Genomic DNA, 26,057 nt, shown 5'->3' with positions numbered 1-26,057 from the left:
TGCAATGTAAACATAGGTACTTTAATGTGTTGGTAAATTTCTGACTAGAAAGCCTTATTAGACTATGACAAACAAACAATCAAACACGCATTTTTGCCAATTTGGCCGCTAAAAAATATTTATTCCAAAATTACACAGCTACAGAATTACCGGCAAAAAATCGTATGGTCAAACTTGAGCATGACTCCTACAGGTTTAAAAAAACACAACAACAAAAAAGTGAAATAGTGGCTAAACCTTGAAAACGGAGCACTATATTGAAATTTCTGTTATGTACTTGATTTTAAAACATCGTATAAATTTTGGTAACACTGCGAAATGAATGTTGACTAACTTGTGCCTTTTTGTCATCCAAAACATATCCGAAAATGATAATTTTTAAAAATGGTTATTTTGCGCAATTTATTTTTGTGTGAAAAGTTGAATTGGAAACGATAATTTTTTAAGAGTGTAACTTTTTTTTTCAGAGATGTATTAAAATATTTTTTTTTTCGTTACGTAATAAAAGAACGCTCCCGCTCAATACCTACAATGTTACCGAAGACATCAAATCGATCAGAAATACAAAAATCCGTTCTCAAGATGCAGATTTTTTTAAATTTTAAATAGCATTTTGTTTGTACTGCGTACACGAAAAAGAATGAGGTGAAATTTTGTACCGGACAGCAAAACAAATCTGGAGCAAAATTTGAAAAGGGCGCATAAGCATTTTGACAGCTGCAACTATTTTGCAATTTCCCAGGCAATATGCAACTATTTTACAAACCCATAGTGCTGAATGGTAGCTGTGGAGGTCAGCTGTTGTTTCCCATTTCGAATTTTGAGAAAAAGTTACCTGAAGCATGAGAAATAGCAAAATAGTTCAATCTGTCAAAATGCTTATCCGCCCTTTTCTCGTGTTGCTCCAGAAATGATGTGCTAGTGTGTGTCAAATCAGGCTTAGATTATTCTATAGAGTTATCTAAGCCTGATCTCACGCACACTAGCACACCATTTGTTTTGCTGGCCGGTACAAAATTTAACCTCAATATTTTTCGTGTACGTACACGCAATACATACGCACGTAGATAACTCTATGGAGACTTGCATGGATGGCAGAAATAGTACACACAAAGTTTCATCCAAATGAAAAAATACAAAAATTTGAGTTTCCAATAAATTTGCTCATTCTTAGGAGAATTACTCAAACTACGGCAAACAAACAAACAAGCACGCTTTTTCCGTGTTTGCAGGTTGCTTGCTTTGTTTGTTTTCAAAAAACATCAGCCTGCTTTCTTCATATCTAGAGTTTTTTTTTTCTTTTTGAAAAGGTTCTATAAGCTATTGTGTTTCATATGTTAAGAGGCAGTATTTGTACATATTGCTCGGTTTGTTCTAGAGGTCGTATCGAGGTACTCCAATTTGGATGAAACTTTCAGCGTTTGTTTGTCTATACATGAGATGAACTCATGCCAAATATGAGCCCTCTACGACAAAGGGAAGTGGGGTAAAACGGGCATTGAAATTTGAGGTCCAAAAAACATGAAAAATCTTAAAATTGCTCGCATTTTCGTAAAACTTCATCAATTCCAATTCTCTTAGATGCATTCGAAAGGTCTTTTAAAGCACTTCAAAATGTGCCATAGACATCCAGGATTGGTTTGACTTTTTCTCTTAGCTTTTGCAAATTACTGTCAAAAATGGATTTTTTTAAACCTTAATATCTTTTTGCAACAGCCTCCAACACCCATGCTTCCATAGGTCAAAAGATAGGTAATTTCATGCACTATAAGCCTATGGTATTAACATGTTGGTCAATCGCAGTTTTTCTCATAGTTTTTAGATTTTTCTAGAACAAAAATTTTACAACGTTAGTTTTTGCCCTGTAGGCCGCCATAGCGGCACTTTTTGGTCACAATTTTGTCATATTCGGAATCCTCGGACAATTTCACGTAAGTTAAAAGTATTGGAATTGTAATTTTGATTTAAAAAATAATTAAATAAAACATTTTTGAAAAAAGAAATAGATCTTGTTTACCCTATGATCAATACGTCAAATGCTGTATCAAGTAGGCGAAACCCTGTTTTACCCCTAATCCAACAAATTGTCAGAAAATATTTTAATTCATTCTAAATGGAAATTTTTCCAATCAAATTTACAACTCCACTACTTCTAACTTACGTGAAATTGTTTGATGATTCTGAATATGACAAAATTGATACCAAAAAGTGCCGCTATGGCGGCCTACAGGGCAAAAACTAACGTTTTAAAATGTTTGTTATAGAAAAATAAAAAAAAACTATGAAAAAAACTGCGATTGGCCAAAAAGTTAATACAGTAAGCTTATAGTCCATGAAATTACCTATCTTTTGACGTATGGGTGTTGGAGGCTGTTGCAAAAAGATATTAAGGTTTTAAAAAAATCCATTTTTAACAGTAATTTGCAAAAGCTAAGGTAAAAAGTCAAACCAATCCTGGATGTCTAATGCACATTTTAAAATACGAGAGGCAAATGTAACGTTTTCATAAAAATCACTTTAATTTCAATGTTATGATTTTTTAATTCATATTTCCATATTTTTCAAAAAGATTTTTTTAACTGAATTTTAAGTTTATTGCCAAACATTCATTACGAAAAACTGTTAAGTTGCAAACATCGTCCACTTCTTTGCAACAATTCCCAAACTGCTTCCGCTGAGAAGCATCAAATCAACACCCAATCTTACGCTGTCCTACAGCGCCCTCAACACGATCTTCCAAGTGTCCCAAATGCGTTCCACATGTCAATTCCCATAGAAAAGTTTTCACAATTGGTTCGAATCACTGCTGCTACCGACGACGTTAGCGTTAACGAATGGATAGTCAAATTTATGAATGAATCGTTTGGGCCAACCAAACTGGTTAAGTAAGCAGCACAACATTTCGTTTCGCGTTGCTGTAAATCATTATCTTGGTTTTGTTTTGATCCCCTGCTTTTAACGTTCTCACAGTTGTTTTTATTTATGGCGTAATTTTGTTTTATTTATAATTGTACACCCGGAAATGAGGTTACACATTGTGAGCATGTTGAAACTAACTTGGATTGTTTTCTTTTTTTCTGGTTAGGCCCTCCTAACGGACACCGTCGTCGAGGACAGCCACTGGCCGCCGGAGCTGGTTCTGCTGAGGGAGAAGTTTACCGCCAAGAGTCAGCTCGAAATCGCCCAACTTGAGATCAAACATGAAGAAGAGGTGAAAAACTGGCTCTGCTTGAAGAATTTTTATGTAATAACGATTTTAATCTAATTCCAGATGGCCAAAGTAAAGGCGGACTTTGAAAAGCAGCTGCAGTGGAAGCTGAAGCGCCAGTCGACGTTCGATTCGACGCGCGATCTGGACAAAATCATCAGCGAGCGAGACAATCTGCGGGAATTGTCGTCTACGCTGCGCTCTGTACTTGGTGAGCTGGTCAAGTATGTGACGGTCTGCGAAGACGACCTGAACGCCACCCTGATTGGGGAGCTGCACAAGCACGGTATCGCGGTCGCCGCTGGTGGGGACGAAACGTTGGACGGAACGCTTGCCGTTGATCTGAACGAAACGGGTGCGTCGACGTGCTCGACGGGCAGGAAGTTGCACAAGTTTACGCCGGATGTTTCCGGGTTGGCGTCGATCATCGAAGACCCTTCGCTGTTGCATTACGTCTCGAAGGAAGAAACTGGACGGAGTTCGCTAAATCTTGACGAATGCTTGGAGCGACTCCGCTTGGAAGCCGTCCATCTGCTGAAGTTGTCGGAAAAGGTCACGCGAAAAGCAGACACGAAAGATGAAGATTTAGACAAGGCCTCGGTGAAAAGTGACAGTTGTGAAGAGGAAGACGGACTCAAACGGGGTGGCAACAGCAGAAAAGACGGCGCAAGTACTCGTTCCTTCGACGAAAACATGGTGCGTGAAGTTGAAGGCGTCGTGCCGAAGTTGCAAACTGCCACGAGCAGTCTGCCAACCGATCTCACCACGGTCCAATCCAGTGGCGAACTTAACATCCAACTGCACGAGCTGCGAAATCGTCTGCTCAAAACCGAAGACGAAAAGCGCCTCCTCGAAACCGAGCTGGCCGACACGTTGACCCGCCACAACAGCCTCGTTCTGGAACTCAACGAAACCAAGCAGCACCTGCTGGAGCTGAACAGTCAACGGGTCGAGTTCAGCGAAGGTTACGGTACGAACGCCCTGATCCCGTGCACTCACCAACCATCCAACAGCTTCGTAGAGCTGCTGGACCGTTCCAAACATGTCCTGAGCAGTGCCTCGGACAACACGGTGGACAACGCCGCTGCCGCCAACCTGCTCCAGCTCGTCGAGGACTTTTGCCGCGAAGGTGAACGCTACATGGACGACGGCAAGCGCGAAAAGGTCGATCTGCAGTCGCAAGTGAGTATGGTTGGGGGATGATTGCGATATTAGCATGGTTGCCTGAACGCTCACACCGTCTCGTCGTTTTAATTGCACACAAACACAAGTATTCAAAATTGACACATGTTTTTTTTGCGTTTGAACATTTTCCTAGAAAGTTATTGACAGCACCAAAAGCATTAGTTTGAAATGCACTAACGAGTTGTACGACAAGGTAATTTTGGTAAATTTTATGTTTTGTTTTGTTTCGTGCCATTTTCGTGTTTGTGAAATCATTGTTTACTAACTAACCATGTTGCTTGTTGTTAACTTGTTTTCTTCATTGTCATCTTCTGAGGCATTTGTGTGTACTCGAATTATGTATTGTACATATATTGTCAGATTTATGTGTATTTTTGTGTTAAAAAAGACAGCTGTGAAACAATCTTTATTAAAAGATTTTCACACGCTTACTGAGAAAGAAATTCAAACGAGATCGATTCTATTCACTATCTTTCGTTTTTAGAATTTTAAAATTTTCATTTTTTTTTAATTTTCAGAATTTTCAAAGTTAGAATTTTTGATTTTTTAAAATTTTTAGAATTTTTAGAAATTTTCAAACTTTTGGAATTTTCAGAATTTTTTAAAATTTTTAGAATTTTTAGAAATTTTCAAACTTTTGGAATTTTCAGAATTTTTAAAAATTTCAGAATTTTCAGAATTAACTTAAACTTTAAAAAAAATATTTGCAACGACCCAGGATTCATTAAAAAAATACTAAACTACATAAAAATATTATCAAATGTTGTAAAATGGAATGAGTGTTACGAAACAAATTAAAAGCTTCTTGTCCTATAGTGTTCTCGTGTTCTAACACCTCATACACATGTTAACATTCCACCTGAGTGTATAAATTGATGTCCTACCCCTTCAAGTCACCTCGCTGCAAAGTTTAAATTGTGATTTTCTCTGTTTTCCCCCTCGTTTTTTTTAATTCCATCTACCATCAACGCCCACCCACGCAATCATTGGAAAAACAAAAACCTCGCTCGGCTTTTCACTCATCTTTAACCGCTTTCTGTCCGACCATCCGCCCCGACCCAGATCGAAGCCGCCGACAAACAGCTCAAAGCGACACGCATGTTCCTGGAGGAGCAAGCCATCGAGCGGGAACAGGAACGAGACGAGTTTGTGAAGGAAATTCAACGGCTTAAAACGCAGCTCCGCGAAAAAGACAAGGACAAAGTGAGCTTCGAACGGGCCACCAAAGAGGTAAGAGTGATTTGATTTGGAAGGTACATTTACCCACTCACTTACACATACATTTCACACCAACACTGCTGTAAAGTTTTTTCGAGACACACCTGCACCGGCACCTTCAACGAAAGTGCAATTCTCAACTAACAAAATCACATTACACGTAATTTTTGAACAGTACAAAACGAAAACTGCACCGAAATCAGCTTACTAACAAATGTAATATTTTTTTCTATTTTTTCCCCACTTTCAAAAACCAACACTCAACGCTTGCACTCAAACCAAAAACTGCCGCAATTCACACCTTCTGTATACAACAACGTTGGCTTTTTGTCTTTTTCTTCTTCTTCTACCACGCACACCATACCACGTGCACCGTTTGTCGACCCTTCGAACACAACATCATCACAACGGCGACAACACTATTGTGTACATTTGACCGGTTTTCTTTTATACATACACCATCTTTATTATAAATTCCCCTTTTTTACCGTATTATTAGGAAGGATTTTTGTGTGACAGTTGTAGTTGTGATATCGATAATCGGGAGATTATTGTAAAAGTAAGTGTAGATTTTTTTCTTTTTCTTTATGTACCATATTGTTTGTAGATTATTTCTCTGAAGCTTAACTAGCTATAACATAAAATGCTGGGTTTTGGTGAAGGTTATAATTAAATAAACTAAATAAAACATGGATTAACGATCAGCGAAGGGTAAAATCATCTCACTCCTAACAGGTTACTAAAAGTTGATGTTTGATAAACGCATTCATTAGTATATAATATATAACTACGACAAACCTTGTAATTTGTGGACCTAATATTGTCCCCTTGACTAAGTTCGGGTATTTTTTTTTTGTTGTTATTATTATTTTAAAAAAAAAAGCTTACTAACCTAACATGTTTTATCATGGTGTCAATGCACTCATATTTCAACCAGAGATCGTTCACTCATAATATTCTACAACAAAACATCACCGCCAGAACATATAATTTAGTCCAGCTGAAAATTAGCAATAAAAAGATTTTTGCTCACAAAACTAGGAAAATAGTAATGGTCATAAACAAAAAACAATCTGCTTTGAAGCCTCACATATTTTTTTTAATCCGAGCTAAATTCGAGCCGATTTTATACTCTGTGTTGTGCAACTGTCAACACAAGGTAGATGTACCTATTTTGGATCAACTAAGCGAAGTTGTTCCAACCTTAGGGCCAATACGCACCTCCCAAGAAAAGGGGTCAAGAAATGGCTTTACGAACAGCAGAACAAAGGAGAGGGAACGATTTGTTGGAGGTTTTCTCTGGCTTGCTTTCGCTGCCGCTGCTGCCCATTTGAAATTTTTCTCAACTCGTCGCCGTCGTGCTAACTTGTCGTACGTGCATTTTGGGCCAAATTGAGTTAAGAACTCCATTTTGTACAGCTCACAATGCCTCACCTTTTGACCTTCACAGATCCCCAAAATTCGATTTCAATCCTGAGATATTCAATAAAAACCAAAAAAGCTTCGCGGATGTTTGTCACTTTTCATATGAAAGAAGTTTCAATCTTGTCGTGCTATCTTGTCACCCACTGAAAATTGATGTAAGTGCGACAATTGTCCAAAGGGATTTCAGGTCAGGATGCGTTTGACGCACGTACAAGTTAGACTAACGTAAACATTTGTAATTATAACTCGGGACTCCAGCAACCAAACTTCGGGACAATGCACAGAATGGTCAGCCAAACAAAACGTGTTTTTCATTGTTTACGTTGCGTGCTCTCGTTTTTGTTTATTCAAGGTCAAACATTAAAACGCGTTTTTCTCGGAACGTCGAAATGGCGGGTGCGACATGATAGCACGACAGCGTCGAACTGGTTCCTTCCGAAGTGCGTAGACGGCTTTAAAAGGCAAATCAACAATAAATAAAGATCGAGCTCAAGCTGTCGCAGTCCCTGCAAAAAAGTTGGCTGAAATATAAATTATAACCCTGGTATGCGGCTTGCAATTCCAATATCCAATAAAGTCAAATATAGGTACTAGGTCCAATATAGGGAAATCTATCCTAAATCTTCGTAAAATTGGTAGGTCGAACCTAATTTGTTAATTGTTTTTGGGGTATAATTTTGAAATTATTCCTTTTTTTATTTGCTTCCTGCTCCCCTCAACCTTGAGCAGAGTCGAGGGACACAAACTAAAAAAATCTCTGTAAAAAGCAATAAAAGTGTTGGTGGCTGAATATTTGACGAACCAAAAAAATGTTTCACAATGATAAACAAACTGGTTTCCTGGATAAAAAAGATTGTTTTTTTCATTCGATGGACACAGTTTTTGTAGCATAAAAAAATTAAGATAAAACAAATTCCGATAAATTTCCAACACCAAACTACAATAATCACTGGGGTTAGTGATTTTTCACGATTTAGCGGACAGCGTGAAATTTGAAGATTTCCGTGAAATCTCGTAGAATCGTTAATTTTTCCCAAATTATTGCTTAGAAATAACAACATAAAGAATATTCCAGCCTTCATACTTTTCAAGTAAATTTAAAAGTTTTCAATTAAAAATCCATTTGACAAATAGTTTGCAAAACAAACATTGACATAAAATTGTTACAACTTTCACTGAGAAGTGGATGCTACGAATACTTAAATAATATTACCAAAAATCAGTCAAAGTAAAAAACCATATTCTCGGAATCATCGAGTTATCACAAGGATGATATCATCAATCATTTATGCAGTTATTCTCATACCAAAAAGTTTTATTTTTACAAGTATTTTGTGATAAGTTTTTGAAAGAAAGCACAGAATTTTTTAATTGATTGATTTATTTTTAGAAACCAAAGAAAAAGAACAATCATATAAAAGTAACATTCAGTAGAAAAAGTCATCTATTCTTACGCCAATTTATTATTGACCGGAAGAGCAAGCAATAAGAATATAATGAAAAAATGAATTCCATTAGAGTAGAGAAATATATTGAGAAAATAGATTGCTTATTAGAGTATTAATTGTATTTTATCAGTTTTTCATGGGAAACTGACTAAATTTGGTAATATTCGTTATAATAACAATTTGAAAATTTGAAAGTTGTATACTGCCCATGTTCGCATAAATGTCCCATATGCAAAAACAGCAAGCTGAGAAAAACGCATTTGAAGTTTGTCCCATACATAAGGCTACGTGTTAAGTTTTCACGAAAAAAAATGATTTTATCCTGATTTCTAGAACAAAGTACTGGATGTTATAGGCTCTTTTGAAAGAGCACACAATTTTGAACCAAACTGCATCAATAACTCGAAATCGATGAAAATGCATAGTATAGTGTAGTGTTTTTGATCTTAAAATTCACCTTTCAAGAACATTTCAGATTTTGGCTGAGTCCTGTTTAATATTCACGATATTTGATTATTTAGGTAGATGTTTCCCGTGGAAGTGAAAAAATGTTTTTTTTTGTTTTCTGTTCTGATTTTTATTAAAAAAATTAAGATTTAGTTATGTTTGGCATCTTGATTTTTATTTTATTTTATTTTCTGAAAAATATTATTACTGGGCATAATGTCGCAGAAATTTCAAGTTATTTTAATAATTTTTAGATATATTAGGAAACCTTCATTTTATTCGATTTTTGTAATTTTTATTTTTCTGGCAATTTGCTAAAATTTGACGAAGAAAATTTGATGCTATCTTGCTACCTGTTAAAAGTACACAGTATAAAAAATAAGAATTTAGAAAATTCGGTTGGTTGAATATTACATCATTTTTGTGTAATTTTACCTAAATAATGTGTATAAAAGTGAATATCATTAGGAACTAATGAAAATTTCTTCAGTCAATGATGTAAAATTACGGTATTTTAGGCAAAATCTGTCAAAATTCCCAGATGTAATATTGACCAGTTTTGAGCACCCTGTATCTTTTCCAGGGGATAACTCCATACTTTCTGCTCTATTCTGCTTCATTCCGGATGATGCGCTCTAAAATAACAGCGCAATAAATTGATCATATGTAACAACAACAACAAACGCAAATTTTAGTCAGACGGTAACCTGATAGAGAAAATTGACATAAAAATTACTGATCTGAGCATAACATCACAGACTCTGTCTGTGATAACATGATCGTATTTTCTGTTTGCATCGATATTGTACATACACACAGACTCACGCGCACTGTACTTTTACACGTACACATAAACTTACTGCTCGCGCTTGGCTTTCATCCAGCATCTGAACTCATCTATCATCCTTTAAATTTCAAGATCTCACTACATTCTACCCTTTTTTTCCTCAATTTTAAACTTTCAATTTCATTCTTTTAGTGCAAAAGCAAATTCGATGCATCCGCTCCAGTTTGAACAAACAAAACTTACAACACAAAATGGTAGTTTTTCACCAAACCATACCGCTTTTAGTGAACCCAATAGAAACATATTAGAATGAACCGACATTCGGTTTTAAACATGACAAATAAAAAAAAGAAGCATTCAATGTGAGTGAGAATGATTTTGCCCCAGCTACCCCCCTCTCGATGCTCCTGATGTGTGAGGTTAAACCATGTGCATGATCGATTGTAAGCAAGTTCCTCTAAATGTATCTGTGTAATAACTGTATGCCGATCGGCAAAAGGTAGTCCCGTATCAACCTCAATATCCTAATCCTTTGCCTAGCTGGAAGCGGTTGAGCTGCAGAGCAAGGAACTTGGCGCACATCTGGCCGAAAGGGACGACCGCATTCGGAAGCTGGAGGCCGACCTGAAGGATTCGATCGACAAGGGCTTCACGCTGCGGGAAATCATCACCGAGCTGGAGTCGCAGATCGACGGCAAGTCTGTCAACGAGCACGTGCTGGATTCCAAGATAAAGGTAAAGGATTGGGGAATTTCAGAATTTTAGAATTTTCAGATTTTTTTAGAATTTTCAGAACTTTAAAAATTTTCTAAATTCTTAGAATTTTCATTTTTTTTTAGAATTTTTAAATTTTCTGAATTTTAATTTTTTTTAGAATTTTTAGAATTTTCAGAAATTTTGGAATTTTCTAGAATTTTCAGAACTTTTAGAATTTTCAGAACTTTTAGAATTTTCAGAATTTTCAGAATTTTCAGAATTTTTAGAATTTTTAATAAATTTAAAATTTTTAAGAATTTTTAAAAATTTTAAATTTTTTAGAATTTTTAAAACATTTCAGAATTTTTAGAATTTTTAAAATTGTCAGAATTTTTAGAATTTTCAGAATTTTCAATTTTTTTAGAATTTTTAAAAATTTCAGAATTTTTAGAATTTTTTGAAATTTTAAAATTTTTAGAATTTATAGAATTTATAGAATTTTTAGAATTTATAAAATTTTTAGAATTTTTAGAATTTTTAGAATTTTCAGAATTTTTAGAATTTTCAGAATTTTCAGAATTTTTAGAATTTTCAGAATTTTCAGAATTTTCAGAATTTTCAGAATTTTCAGAATTTTCAAAATTTTCAGAATTTTAAAAATTTTGAGAATTTTCAAAATTTTCAGAATTTTTAGAATTTTTAAAATTTTCAGAATTTTCAGAATTTTTAGAATTTTCAGAATTTTCAGAATTGTCAGAATTTTCAGAATTTTCAGAATTTTCAGAATTTTTAGAATTTTCAAAATTTTCAAAATTTTCAGAATTTTAAGAATTTTAAGAATTTTAAGAATTTTAAGAATTTTAAGAATTTTAAGAATTTTAAGAATTTTAAGAATTTTAAGAATTTTAAGAATTTTAAGAATTTTAAGAATTTTAAGAATTTGAAAAATTTTAAGAATTTTAAGAATTTTAAGAATTTTAAGAATTTTAAGAATTTTAAGAATTTTAAGAATTTTAAGAATTTTAAGAATTTTAAGAATTTTAAAAATTTTAAGAATTTTAAAAATTTTAAGAATTTTAAGAATTTTAAGAATTTTAAGAATTTTAAGAATTTTAAGAATTTTAAGAATTTTAAGAATTTTAAGAATTTTAAGAATTTTAAGAATTTTAAGAATTTTAAGAATTTTAAGAATTTTAAGAATTTTAAGAATTTTAAGAATTTTAAGAATTTTAAAAATTTTAAGAATTTTAAGAATTTTAAGAATTTTAAGAATTTTTAGAATTTTCAAAATTTTCAGAATTTTTAAAATTTTCAGAATTTTTTAAAATTTTCAGAATTTTAGGAATTTTAGGAATTTTAAGAATTTTAGGAATTTTAGGAATTTTCGAAATTTTAGAAGTGTTAGGAATTTTAGAAATTTTAGGAATTTTTAGAATTTTTGAAATTTTTGGAATTTTTGGAATTTTAGGAATTTTAGGAATTTTAGGAATTTTTAGGAATTTTTAGGAATTTTAGGAATTTTAGGAATTTGAGAGAATTTTAGAATTGAAATGATTTTTAAATTTTGGAAGAAATATTAATTAATATTTGTAACAAATTTATCCCCCAGGAGCTCGAGCACTACATCAACGCCCAGAACCGCCAAAACGAATCCCTCCACCAGGAGATGGAAAGCATGAAGACGGACCTGGCCGTCCGCGGCTACGACGACAAGATCGCCAAGCTCGAGGAGGAGCTGCGCCAGTCGCGCCCAAGCGTCGAGCAGAGCCTAGTCCTAGAAGCCCTGACCGTACAACTGCGCGACATCGAGGAAACGCTCGAGCGCAAAACCAAAAATCTCGAAACCCTGCATTCCAACTCGGCTGCCTCGCTCGTTTGCAGCAGCCCCTCGGAGGACATCTCCATGAACCAGGACAGCCCGCTGCACCTGAGGAAAAAGTCCAACGAAAGTGGAACCGGGTCAAGCGGCGGCGGCGGCGAGGTCAGCCAGCCACCGGTTGCTCTGCCCGTGGACGAGGTCCAGCGAATCTTCGACAAACTGCACCGGCACACCCGCGTCGAAGAAGTGGCCATCAAACGCATCAACGATCTGGAGATGCAAATTGGCGGCGTGCGAACCAGCTATGCGGTAAGTCCGCTTCACTAGTTTAGTCTTGAGTTGTATGTTTTTTTCGTGAGCTTAGCGTGACATTCTGTGTAAACATTTTCGTGCGCGGTCTCGCTCTCTCTCTATCGCGTGAAATGTGTTTACTTGTCACGGCAGCGGTGGCGGCGGGATTTGACGTGGTCAGTTCAGAAGAGACGAGTTCGGGTTCTCTCGAACGTGGCAATCACTTATTTTTAGCGCCCTCCCGTGACATTCAAAGCGCTGCTGGTGCTATATGGAGTCGTAACGAACATATTACCCGTGGGCAGAACAGAAGCGCACGCATTTTAAGAGTTGAGGCCGCCGTGTCTCGGCCAACATCAGCTCAAGGTTCTGCACTGGGAGAGGTGAAAGACGAGTTTACGACATCTTTTGACGGGTTTCCCCTCCGCTTCCTAAATGTAGGTTTCGGTCAAAGTCAATTATCGGTAACGTAACGTAGCAGCAAGGTGACGGAATTTCAAAACGTGAAACGCCAGTGTCTTGTAAGACAGTTTTGCTTGGTAGTTTTCGATTTAGTAACTTTGGCCGCTAGTATTTGAAAAGTTTTGAAACGCTCAGCATTTTATGCTGTGGCACAACATCGCAAAACAGCACATTTGAATTCAAAACTAAAAACCTCAGGAATTTCAGTTGGTGTGTGTTTGTCACGCTGTAACTCGTAACGGTATTACAGTTCAGACTCGATTATCGGCCTTGGAAAAATGTTATTTATGCATTTAGGTACCTTTCGAACAATTCCAACAAAAATATAAAAAAAAAGATTTTTCAAAAGGTAATTTTGGCCAAAAACGTACCTAAACTTCAACACAGCTGCCAAAATGACAGGATTTGTTTTAGGAACGAGATTTGTTCAGCTAAGTCACCTTAAGATGTCCCATACACAACCATTTTAAAAGAATTTAGTTTCATTGAAATGAACCAGAAAAATGTTAAAACCCGTAAAAGATCATTTTGACCCAATGTCACCTCAACTGACGGTACTAAAAATGTGGGTTTTGTAATTTAGTAGGCAATCAACCACTAAAATTTGACTAAAATTAGGTAGCGGAACTGGAATTTGAGATAAAAAAAAAGAAAAAAAATAAAACGAAAAAATATGTTTTTTTGTTTATGATTCGATTATTCGGAGTCCCAAACAAACCTTCGGATAATCTAAATTCGGGTAATCGAAACTTCAGATAATCGAGTCTGGACTGTATTTAAAAATATACAATTTTTGACTCGATTTATGGGCCTTTAACTCCGGCATGTCTTTAGCGGTCTTTTAAATAAAAAAGAATATCTTTTTTTCTTGAAACCAGAAAAATTCTTCCGATGATTTCATTTTTTTTTTCTACATTTTTGGATAAATTCATTCAATTGAATTTGGTCCATCTCATCTGGATATATCGTGGCACCCGTAAAACACGGGAGCGTTCTTTTATTACGTAACGCAGTTGGGGGGTGGGGGTCGAAGGCCGTGTTACGCTCCATACATTTTTTTAATCTGTATGGAAATTTTGTTACGAGGGGGGAAGGCGGTCTAAAAATCAAAAAACAAATGCGTTACGTAATAAAAGAACGCTCCCCAACTCTGTGTTTACACGGAAAACCGGCATTAGTCTTTAAAGACTTATTTTTAGCCTTTTTTGAAGTTCGGTCAGTATTGTCAGAAAAAGGCCTAAAAATTAGTCTTTTTTCGGGCCTAAATTTTAGGCTTTTTTTAGAACTTAGTGCAAAACTTAGAAAAAGACTAAATTTAAGGCTTTTCTGTACTATAAAACTTTGGTTCACGATTTGACATGTCAAATCAGAAAAAGTTGAAAGTTGCCGGTGGTGGTTGCTGTTCGTCGGACAGGGGCAGGATTTTGGCCAGTTTGCAGGTAAGTTTTTGTGTTTTTCCTGCCGGAAGGTTCGGCAGGAGTGAGACGGCGGCCGAACGAAATGTCTGCTGTTCCCAAATTCCGGTCCTCGGAACGGTGGAGGAGGACGGGAAGGCGTGAATTGAGCCGTGTTATTTGCGGATGGAGGAGGGAAGGAACTTTTTTTTTGTGGACGGCGTTGTGTTTCTGAGTGCTGGTGGAAGTTTTGAGTGCGACAACAGAGGACAGAAAATCTCGGAATCAATCCGCCGGGGATTGAATTCCAAAGCGGAAGCGAAAAAGGAAAACGAGGCGGGAGTGGACAACCGACGGTGGCGGTGAAAATGATGGTGATGGTGGTGGAGGTGGTTGTGGTCGTGTTTGTGTTTGTGAATGAGTGTGTATGAGTGGCGTGTGTGTGTGTTTGTGTATATATTTTGTTTTGTAATATTTTAAAAATTCAATCAAAAATTCAGAAATTCAACAATTTAAAAATATCAAAAAATTTAAAATTTAAAATTCAAAAATTCAGAAATTTTAATTTCAGAAATTAAAAAATTCAAAAATCAAAAAATTTAAAAATTCTAAATTTCAGAAATTCAAAAATTCAGAAACAAAAAATTCAAAAATTAAAAAATTCAAAAATTCAAAAACTCATAAATTCAAAAATTCAAAATTTCAAAAACTCAAAAATTCAAAAATTTAAAAATTTAAAAATTTAAAAAAAATAAAACTTCAAAAGTTTAAAAATTCAAAAATTTGTAAATTCAAATTTAAAAATACAAATATACAAAAATACAAAAATACAAATATACAAAAATACAAAAATACAAAAATACAAAAATACAAAAATACAAAAATACAAAAATACAAAAATACAAAAATACAAAAATACAAAAATACAAAAATACAAAAATACAAAAATACAAAAATACAAAAATACAAAAATACAAAAATACAAAAATACAGAAATACAGAAATACAAAAATACAAAAATACAAAAATACAAAAATACAAAAATACAAAAATACAAAAATACAAAAATACAAAAATACAAAAATACAAAAATACAAAAATACAAAAATACAAAAATACAAAAATACAAAAATACAAAAATACAAAAATACAAAAATACAAAAATACAAAAATACAAAAAAACAAAAATACAAAAAAAAGTACAAAAATACAAAAATACAAAAATAAAAAATATAAAAAAACAAAAGTACAAAAACTTAAAAATAAAAAAACTACAAAAATCTTAAATTCTTAAATTCTTAAATTCTTAAATTCTTAAATTCTTAAATTCTTTAATTCTTTAATTCTTAAATTCTTAAATTCTTAAATTCTTAAATTCTTAAATTCTTAAATTCTTAAATTCTTAAATTCTTAAATTCTTAAATTCTTAAATTCTTAAATTCTTAAATTCTTAAATTCTTAAATTCTTAAATTCTTAAATTCTTAAATTCTTAAATTCTTAAATTCTTAAATTCTTAAATTCTTAAATTCTTAAATTCTTAAATTCTTAAATTCTTAAATTCTTAAATTCTTAAATTCTTAAATTCTTAAATTCTTAAATTCTTAAATTCTTAAATTCTTAAATTCTTAAATTCTTAAATTCTTAAATTCTTAAATTCTTAAATTCTTAAATTCTTAAATTCTTAAATTCCTAAATTCTTAAATTCTTTAATTCTTAAATTCTTAAATTCTTAAATTCTTAAATTCTTAAATTCTTAAATTCTTAAATTCTTAAATTTTTAAATTCTTAAATTCTTAAATTCTTAAATTCTTAAATTCTTAAATTCTTCAATTCTTAAATTCTTAAATTCTTAAATTCTTAAATTCTTAAATTCTTAAATTCTTAAATTCTTAAATTCTTAAATTCTTAAATTCTTAAATTCTTAAATTCTTAAATTCTTAAATTCTTAAATTCTTGAATTCTTATATTCCTTAATTCCTAAATTCCGTAATTTTCAAAAATTCGAACTTGCCAAACTACGCCAATCCTGGTCTACTGATAAACTCTTAAATGAAATCACTCAATTTTTAAATAACTATCAAACTCTCACAACTCATCTTCAAAAAATTGTTTTTTTTATTTTCAGGTTAAAGCTGAACGCATCCGTGAATCTGTCGTATTCCGAAATTGCCGAATTACCGAATAAAAACATTTTTAAAAATATTTAAATAATATATAACAATATTTTATTTTCTAGTTCCGCCATCTTGGATTATGTTCGCTTTGACCCCTTCCATTTCCTGCAAAAGCCTAGAAATTAGTCTTTTAAACCTATAAATAAGTATGTTTAGGCCTAAAATTAAGTCTTAATCAAGTTCCGCCATCTTGGATTATGTCCGCTTTGACCCCTCCCATTTCCTGCAAAAGCCTAAAAATTAGTCTTTTAAACCTATAAATAAGTCTTTTTAGGCCTAAAAATAAGTCTTAATCAAGTTCCGCCATCTTGGATTAGGTCAGCTTTGACCCCTCCCATTTCCTGCAAAAGCCTAGAAATTAGTCTTTTAAACCTATAAATAAGTCTTTTTAGGCCTAAAAATAAGTCTTAATCAAGTTCCGCCATTTTGGATTATGTCCGCTTTGACCCCTCCCATTTCCTGCAAAAGCCTAAAAATTAGTCTTTTAAACCTATAAATAAGTCTTTTTAGGCCTAAAAATAAGTCTTAATCAAGTTCCGCCATCTTGGATTATGTCCGCTTTGACCCCTCCCATTTCCTGCAAAAGCCTAGAAATTAGTCTTTTAAACCTATAAATAAGTCTTTTTAGGCCTAAAAATAAGTCTTAATCAAGTTCCGCCATTTTGGATTATGTCCGCTTTGACCCCTCCCATTTCCTGCAAAAGCCTAAAAATTAGTCTTTTAAACCTATAAATAAGTCTTTTTAGGCCTAAAAATACAGTATGTAAAAAAAGTATTTACACCCCTTGGGCACTATGCACATTTTGTGATGAAACATGTAAAAAATTTAAAGTTTGACAGGAACCTAGTACTACGTTTTGTTCAGAAACTCATGCCAAACATTTTGCTACAAAAAGCTCATGAAAAGATGATTTCTATAAAAAGTTATATAACAAATACTAATACGAAAATAAAAAAGGTGCAAAAAAAGTTTGTACACCTTTCGAAAAATTAACATAAATAATGTTATTTGTTGACAAATCACCATAAATCCAGTCTCCTAACTCCAAATAGGCATCCTTGACTGATTAAAAAAATAATTTGGATTGAATATAAAGTTTACTAACTACTTAGTATAAAAGTTTATATAACTCTGGAAATTCTATAGAAAACTTATCTTAACTTAATTTTGAAATCTTCTAATTCAACTAAATGTCAATATATTACCATAGAATTGCAAAATAAACATTTGGGAGTGGGTATAACACTGTTTTGGGGGTCTTTGTATCGCTAGAATAGATTTTTCGTTAGAATTTCGTAACAACCCGGAATTACGTCGTCGGAAAATCCGCCGGCATCCGAACCGGTCCACAATTCAAAAGTCAACCTATGTGGAATCGGAAAGGGCATAAAATTTCCGATCTTTTGATACCCAAACATCTAGGTTTTCTTTAAAACCTACGTTTTTAAATACCTGGGCAAAAAGTAAGTTTGATCCACGAGAACAAAAATTACGAAATTCCATACATTTTTGACAGGTTGCTCAAACGAAACCATAACAACGTTTTTGCTTAGGTATTTAAAAACGTGGGTTTTATAGAAAACCTGGATGTATGGGTATCAAAAGATCGGAAATTTTATGCCCTTTCTGATGCCACATAGGTTGACTTGTGAATTGTGGACCGGTTCAGATGCCGGCGGATTTTCCGACGACGTAATTCCGGGTTGGTACGAAATTCCAACGAAAAATCTATTCTATCGATACAAATACCCCCAAAACGGTGTTATACTCACTCCAAAATGTTTATTTAGCAATTCTATGGTAATATATTGACATTTAGTTGAATTAGAAGATTTCAAAATTAAGTTAAGATAAGTTTTATATAGAATTTCCAGAGTTATATAAACTTTTATACTAAGTAGTTAGTAAACTTTATATTCAATCCAAATTATTTTTTTAATCAGTCAAGGATGCCTATTTGGAGTTGGGAGACTGGAATTATGGTGATTTGTCAACAAATAATATTATTTATGTTAATTTTTCGAAAGGTGTACAAACTTTTTTTGCACCTTTTTTATTTTCGTAATAGTATTTGTTATATAACTTTTTATAGAAATCATCTTTTCATGAGCTTTTTGTAGCAAAATGTATGGCATGAGTTTCTGAACAAAACGTAGTACTAGGTTTCTGTCAACATTAAATTGTTTAGATGTTTCATCACAATATGTACATAGTGCCCAAGGGGTGTAAATACTTTTTTTACATACTGTAAGTCTTAATCAAGTTCCGCCATCTTGGATTATGTCCGCTTTGACCACTCCCATTTCCTGCAAAAGCCTAGAAATTAGTCTTTTAAACCTATAAATAAGTCTTTTTAGGCCTAAAAATAAGTCTTAATCAAGTTCCGCCATCTTGGATTAGGTCCGCTTTGACCCCTCCCATTTCCTGCAAAAGCCTAGAAATTAGTCTTTTAAACCTATAAATAAGTCTTTTTAGGCCTAAAAATAAGTCTTAATCAAGTTCCGCCATCTTGGATTATGTCCGCTTTGATCCCCTCGCATTCTCGAAAAAGACTAAAATTTAGGCTTTTTGACGATAACATTAAGCCTAAAATTTAGCCTTTTTCGTACTAAAACGAAACTAGTCTTTTTAAGACTAATCCATCATTAGGCTTAAAAAGACTTAACACGGTTAGGTTCGATAAAGCCTAATTTTAAGTCTTAAAAGACTAATGTCGGCTTTGCGTGTAGAGAAAAACGCTCGCAAAGTATGACCGACGACACGACAAGACACTCGGTGGAAAATTCAAAGCAAAATGTGGTCCCACCGTGAATCCCGTGAATGTGCCGTGATGCATCAAAGTCACGGTAGCTTTGAGAGACCCCTTGGTTTTCCTCAACATATTTTTTTCTTGCAACACTGTTAGCTACTCAATATTTACAAACATTGGAAACAGCTGTTTTATGTTTTGTTTTTGTTCAATTCGGTTCATTTTTTCTTGCGCTTTTCATTCCGGTGGCCCCGGCAGGTTTGTGGTGCAGGAACGGCCCTCGTAAAAATTCTTCCTTGCTAAACGATGCACCACCAGCTTCAGCTTCCGGAACGTTATGGAACATGGCGCAAAAGGTGTCAATGCATTTGAACAGCTCGTCCAGACAGCGGTACTTGTGCGGCAACTGCAGTGTCGGACAGCCTGAATCCGCCAGCTTTTGGAAACGCTGGTAGACCGGAAGCTTGGTCGGGCCTGCCGTCACCGGGTTGGCTTTCGAGGGAGATTTGGTGGGGGTCATAAGAGCGGCGAGAAGATTCAGCGTGATGGCCGATTTCTGCGGGGACATTCGCGTGCTGTGGTTGTCCTTGGGCGGGGTGCAGTGCAAAATTTTGATAAGCAATTGCGGCGAAAGGTTTGTGTGGGTTCACCGGCAGCTCCAGCTCTAACGTTTAAAACTCCTTCAGGTTCCTGGCCGCCGTTACCGGGCTCGGCGGAACCGGTTTCATCCTGGTCTCTTCCAGCCGTATCTTCTTTAACCGGTCCAGCTTGTCAATCCCATACTGCAGCTTGTTTAGCGAGGTCTTCAGCTCGGCCAGCCCGCACTCCGGCTATGCTTAGCATTGATCTGGTCGATGGACATTTCGCTAACGCTGGGGCCGGAACCAGTGACCTTTACCTTCGTTGGGGGTTTTTTTATTCCGCTGTCCACATTCCCTGAGCTGTTGACGGCACGGAACTCTGTCTAGGTCGACGTCACCGACCGAGAATAAGCAGGACCAGAAACTTATCGAAGAACATTTCATAACCTGTCCAAAACCATCGCCGAAGAGGGGGTCTTCCCCTTCTCTTGGCCAAATATTTGAAGGTGATTTTTTCTTCTTATTTCTTCTTCCTTCTCTCCCATGTTGCGACCCAGAAGAAGATAAGAGTGAAAAAAATACCCAAATCAGTCAGATGATCAGAAATTCACTGGCGCTACTGAATGTGCAGGTTACGAAGATTCTAGCGATGGCCGCTGGCGAGCTCAGTTGCTAAATCATAATGCATGTGCTGTACCGGCGAAGAAAACATTGAGATATTTTGTGATTGATAAATATTTGCCGAATAAATTCACTCTAACGTCACGTTCGCAAACTCTTGCAGATTGTCTAACACCTGGTTGCTCAGCCGATTCGATGACATCTTGACCTCTTTCTTTATCACTGGAGGACATGCACAATGGAGCACCGGATTCGAGTGGTAGAAATCCCATAAGGAATTCATTGTAGAAAAATCAAGAACTGCTCGAAAGGAAGAGTTTCGTTACTTCGTGGAGATCGCTTCCAGAATCTCCACGAAATAATTTACTTGTATTACTCCAGCTCAGCTTCCCGCCCAAAGCGGTTCTTCCTGCCGAAACTGTGGTGAAACCTGACATGGGACTCGCAATGATCCGGAACTGCATGTGCAATAGGGTGGTCCAAATCCGGGCTTTCTCGGGGCTACCCCCTAAAATCAAAGATTGACCCATCACTAGGCTTAATTTCAAATTTGAGCTCATTCTGACCACGGGAACCCCTCCCTCTAATCGCTTGAAGTTTGTATGGGAAAAATCGTCAAAATGTATGGAGAAAAGCAACTGTTTCAGTTTTTTACCTGTGGAGGGCGCAATAGTCGTCCAATCTTTATCAACTCTCAGATGTAGGATCTTCATTAAACTTTAAATAATTTTCACGAAGACACCATATTTTTAGATTTTTTTTTCTGAAAAGTTATTAGCTTCCGAAAATGAACGTCTTTGAGCGGCCGACTCAAAGGGGCAACATAACAGGCGCACTGCCAGGCAGGCAGCACGCACGCAGATTCATTAAAAAATAATTGTTTCTAGGTAGCCCCTTAGAGTCGTTTGCGCAAATCGGTCATTTTCGGAAGCTAATAACTTTTCAGCAAAAAATCTAAAAAAAATTGTGTCTTCGGGAAAGTTATTTAAAATTTAATGAAGATCCTACATCTGAGAATTGATAAAAATTGGACGACTATTGCGCCCTCCACAGGTAAAAAACTGAAACAGTTGCTTTTCTCCATACATTTTGACGATTTGTCCCATACAAACTTCAAGCGATTAGAGGGAGGGGTTCCCGTGGTCAGAATGAGCTCAAATTTGGAACTTAGCCTAGTGATGGGTCAATCTTTGATTTTAGGGGGTAGCCCCGAGAAAGCCCGGATTTGGACCACACTAATGTGCAAGCATTGCTAATGGTTTTGATCTGAACTGGTTTCATCAAGACAGCAACATCCCGGTAACGGACGTTCTGCTGGGCGATTTCGCCCGCGTTCCCCGCGTTGCAATATTTTGAAGATTAGTCAGGACGAAAGTTAACTGTGGGTTCGTTTTGACCAGTTTAAACTTTGTTGGCCGGCAGACTGAACAGGCGAATCCGTTAAAATATGTTGCCCAGAGTCTGTTGGTCGAGCTGACCGAAGGTTGCTGTAATAGTTTTAACAAATCTGCCATTACTAAAACCATTCTCATTCGATTGTATTAAATTTTTAAACTTACACCCCAGCAATCCGTAGAATCACATTATCTCTACGATTGTGATTGGACGGTTCTAAGTGGCTCCTATGGCCACTTTTTTCGTTCCAGAACCAAAATACCAGCTACTGGATCATGGACGTCGCTGTGTTCAACTTTAACCTGACGGTTTCCTAAACGAACCCGGTCATGACGGTGAGTTTGGTTCAGGCCATCAAAGATAACGAGCACTTTTGAAAGCAGGCTTCGGTGGCCATCCTAAAGAATGGCGACTTCTTCGTAGCGGACAGATACAGCAACGGTCGCGTCAACAAATACTCCGCCGATGGTCGGTTGATCCTAAAGTGTGGCCAGAACTCGTTCGTCCTGCCGAGGACCTTCATGCTTCCAGCCGGTCCCACCCCGGTCAACTTCAATTCCGCACGCCCTCACGTACGCCGCCGGAAAGAATCTGATCTGTGTCACCGATTGTGCACAAGGTCGCACTCGATGTACGAGCGTCAAGTACGTACCACGTGACGGTAGCCTGCTGTACTTGGTCAACGGACATTAGTTCAACACCTCGGAACCGGTCAACGGACTGGTAGTGTCCATAACACCAAAACAAATCGTAGGCCGCTGCCTTTGGGATCACGCCTTTGGCAATCCGTACGGACTGGCCGTCAGCGACGATAGCGGCCAGGTTAACGTCGCTGAACTGAACCCTCACAAGGTGCGCAAGTTCATGCGAAAATCTGTCCTCCCGGAAAGTCCAACGCCAATACTCGATCCCGCCGAATCCAATGTCGAGTCATTTCTACCGTCGGACCAACCGGTGCTGTCCGTGTCCGTGTGATTGAATGATTCTAAGTGGTGCCTTTGGCCACCGTGGCCACTTATTCCGTTCCGGAACCAAAATTCCACCAAATACCAAGCTCGTGCAAAAGCGACAAAAAGCCGTTGCGATAAACAAAACAACAGAGCTGACATTTCTCAACGTCAAAAGCAGCAGTGTTGCCCAATTTAATAATTTTTCCAAGGAAACGTCAGTTTGACCGGTTTGACGTTTCGAGTTCCAAAGTAACCGGAGGGGTAAGCCGATTTGGGACCCACTTTTTGGAAGCGAGTGGCTTGTCGTGTCGTCGGTATGACAGTTTGCATTGCACATGGAAAAATGTCAAGCTAAAATCATCTGTTATACACTTTAATCAAGAAATATCTGAGTGATTGGAAATCATTTTTATAGTGGAATTATTCAATTTTCTGTAATATGAAATTTTTAAATTGTCTACATGTATGTAACCCCTTAACAAATGTGATATTCTAAACGATGTTTTTGAAATTGACGAAAAACACGTTATTTTTAATTATCAAAAAATAGAAGGAGAAGCAACACAAAATGCTTTAGATATTATAATTTCATCATTAGACCTATTACAAAAGTTGCTAAAAATCTAACAAAGCTATAAGGCTAGTACGGATCTCGAAAGGAAACAAAACAGAAGGAAAAGCAATAACAATAATCATTTAATTTTGTGACCAAAAAAAAATAAAAAGAATTAAATCTGAAAATAAAAATATTCAAAACCTGAAAACTGAAAAATCTGAAACTTAAAACATGAAAAAAAACATTAAAAAACAGATTAACATTCCAACGCCCAAGGCTCCAAAAAAGTACCCTGGGCCTTGTAAAGTCAAGGGGCATGATTTGATCCTAGTGCATTAGTTAAAATTTGGGTATACATTCTTTTTTATAAGCACTATGGACACCACTTCATGCTACGAGAACTCGCTTTGTCGCAGCCCCAGGGCTTAAGCGTTGACCGATAAGCTGTCTTCGTGAACTAGGTAGTTCTCCGATAGTGAAAATATCACAATTGCACAAGACACCGCTGCTTCTGTGACTTTTTCACTATCACAATGTGGGATTTAGGTTGGGACTTCAGGATAGAACAATTGATTTGTTGCTTAGCATTTAAAATAAATCTATGCTTTCCAAATCTATTTGATGATAAATTTAGTTGCAATTGTTAAGTTAGAGTAATGCTGTCAATAAACTTTGATTGATGTAGAATACTAGGCATTCTTTTATGTCAAATTGTCCATAGAGTCTCGATCAATCAATAATGTAATGATATCGGACAAAATTCGTTGATCTGTTGAACTAACGGTTTTCGGATTATGGTTGTATTGACCATTGTTGCGAATCGAGGAACTACGGATCTTTTGACGTAAATGGTCATTTCTTTTTAAAATCGCGATTTCTATCCTATTTGTATATCAGTTCACAATTTTTTATTGTTTTTTGATAGAAGTAGTACTGCAACAGTTAAAGGAACGTTTAGTTTTGAACATTAAGTTTAGAAGATTTTAGATTAAAATATAGATTTTCAATCCAAAGTAGTTAGCAAATGAATATTTGGACTTAAATGAATAATTGAATAAGTTGGACTTATGAATAACACACAACTGTGCATTTATTCTAAAGTCAGATCCATACAGCGTCAGTGTTTATTTGGTCGAAGTGTACTAATTCATTGGCAGATCTGATTCTAGTTGTAATGTACGACAAGACTACTGACGGACGTGACAGGACGAGGGCCCAGTTTAGAGGTTTCAACATCAACAACGTGCAGCAACACCCTCCCAAAAAAAAAAAAATAAAAATAAAAAAAAAAACGCCCAGGGCTTCAAAAAAGTTGGAACGGTAATTTCAACTCGCTGGTTTTCGGGCATGACTCAACCAATCAAGATGATTCTTTTTTCCAGTGATTTCTTAGATTGTCTAGATGATCCTAGAACTTAGCAGAACTTAATTTGATCAAATCTGTAATTGTTGCAATCAAAAACATCGTTCCAACGTCACATCGTTCTATCGCGTGTAGGCAGTTGGACTAACAATCCAAAGGTCGTCAGTTCGAATCCCGGGGTGGATGGAAGCTAAGGTGTAAAAAGAGGTTTGCAATTGCCTCAACAATCAAGCCTTCGAACACCTAGTTTCGAGTAGGAATCTCGCAATCGAGAACGCCAAGGCAATGCTGTAGAGCGAATAATTTGATTTTTTTTTTCAAATCAAGTTCTGCAAAATTTTAGGATCATCTAACAATTCTTACAAATCACTGAATTCAAGAATCGTTCCGATTGGTTGAGTTATGCCCGAGAACCGGCGTGTTGAAGTTACCGTTCCAACTTTTTCGGGAGGCTTGGGCGTCCGTGTAAGTTGGACATGCGTTAGGCGTTCCAGTGTTAAAAAAAAAACAAATATTTCAAAATTCAGTTTGAAAAAAAATAAATTTAAAATAATCTAAATCAAAGAAATCAAAAAATTCTAAAATTTGTAAATTTCAATAAATTAAGATCTGAGATTCAAATATTCGGCAGGCCAAGGATTGATACCTAAGAGCATGTAATGGCACTGACCTTGTTGCGTGCTCTTCGGTTGACGTCCACGTAAGGAACATCCTGGAAGGAGCGCAACTAACTACATCCGTAGTTCTGTTAGATCATCCGAATTATCTTGATCAGAACAGTATAGCTCTGGTTCCTTGCGAGTGTCCTATTTTCTTACCTCCACGTTGGCTTGGTTTTCATGATGACCTAGCTGGTGGCCTGTAGAAACGGATCGTAGTTCTTTGACCACCGCGGGTCAGAGTCGAGACGGCTGAAAGAAAGGGGCGCAACAATGTGGGAAAGGGAAGTAATTTGTGATTGTAGATGGTATTGTTTCGATTCGCAGTATGTTGAGTCAACTGCTGTGGATGTACCTGAAACATCGCACAACGGGGTTTCTCTTCTCTTCATTCTCAGCTACCACCTATCTTCTTTTTTATTTTGCTCTACTGATTCTTCTATTTAATATCCATCATTTGATTTTGATTTTACTAACTTTTGATTCTCTTATCTCTCAAAGCTTTTCCACTCTTTTTTACCAATTGATACTGCTGTAACAAACTTTGTTTTTTCCTTAAAAATATACTTTTCCTTAATGTACTAGTAATATCAAGTCTATATATCATTCGCCTAATTTTTTTTTGAT

General features: G+C 35.8%; 1 protein-coding gene across 7 annotated transcripts in view; it reads left to right on the top strand.

Annotated features, from left to right (window-relative positions):
• LOC120414173 (pericentrin) overlaps window positions 1-26,057 on the top strand; it is an 84,447-nt gene that overhangs the window by 38,087 nt on the left and 20,303 nt on the right. For 3 of the 7 annotated variants that reach the window (XM_039575238.2, XM_052710252.1, XM_039575239.2), the window contains 7 exons: window positions 3,086-3,211; window positions 3,272-4,390; window positions 4,527-4,586; window positions 5,456-5,623; window positions 6,111-6,170; window positions 10,259-10,453; window positions 12,024-12,542. In XM_039575238.2, coding sequence (XP_039431172.1) covers window positions 3,086-3,211; window positions 3,272-4,390; window positions 4,527-4,586; window positions 5,456-5,623; window positions 6,111-6,170; window positions 10,259-10,453; window positions 12,024-12,542 — 2,247 coding nt within the window. The remainder of the gene's footprint in view (window positions 1-3,085; window positions 3,212-3,271; window positions 4,391-4,526; window positions 4,587-5,455; window positions 5,624-6,110; window positions 6,171-10,258; window positions 10,454-12,023; window positions 12,543-26,057) is intronic. The other 4 variants (XM_052710246.1, XM_039575243.2, XM_052710248.1 and 1 more) reach the window with 4 other exon arrangements.

The sequence above is a fragment of the Culex pipiens genome, chromosome 1, assembly GCF_016801865.2.
Source record: "Culex pipiens pallens isolate TS chromosome 1, TS_CPP_V2, whole genome shotgun sequence".
In the NCBI taxonomy this organism is placed as follows: domain Eukaryota; kingdom Metazoa; phylum Arthropoda; class Insecta; order Diptera; family Culicidae; genus Culex; species Culex pipiens.
Note: the sequence above shows the minus strand (reverse complement) of the source record. Positions and strands in the feature narration are given on the sequence as shown.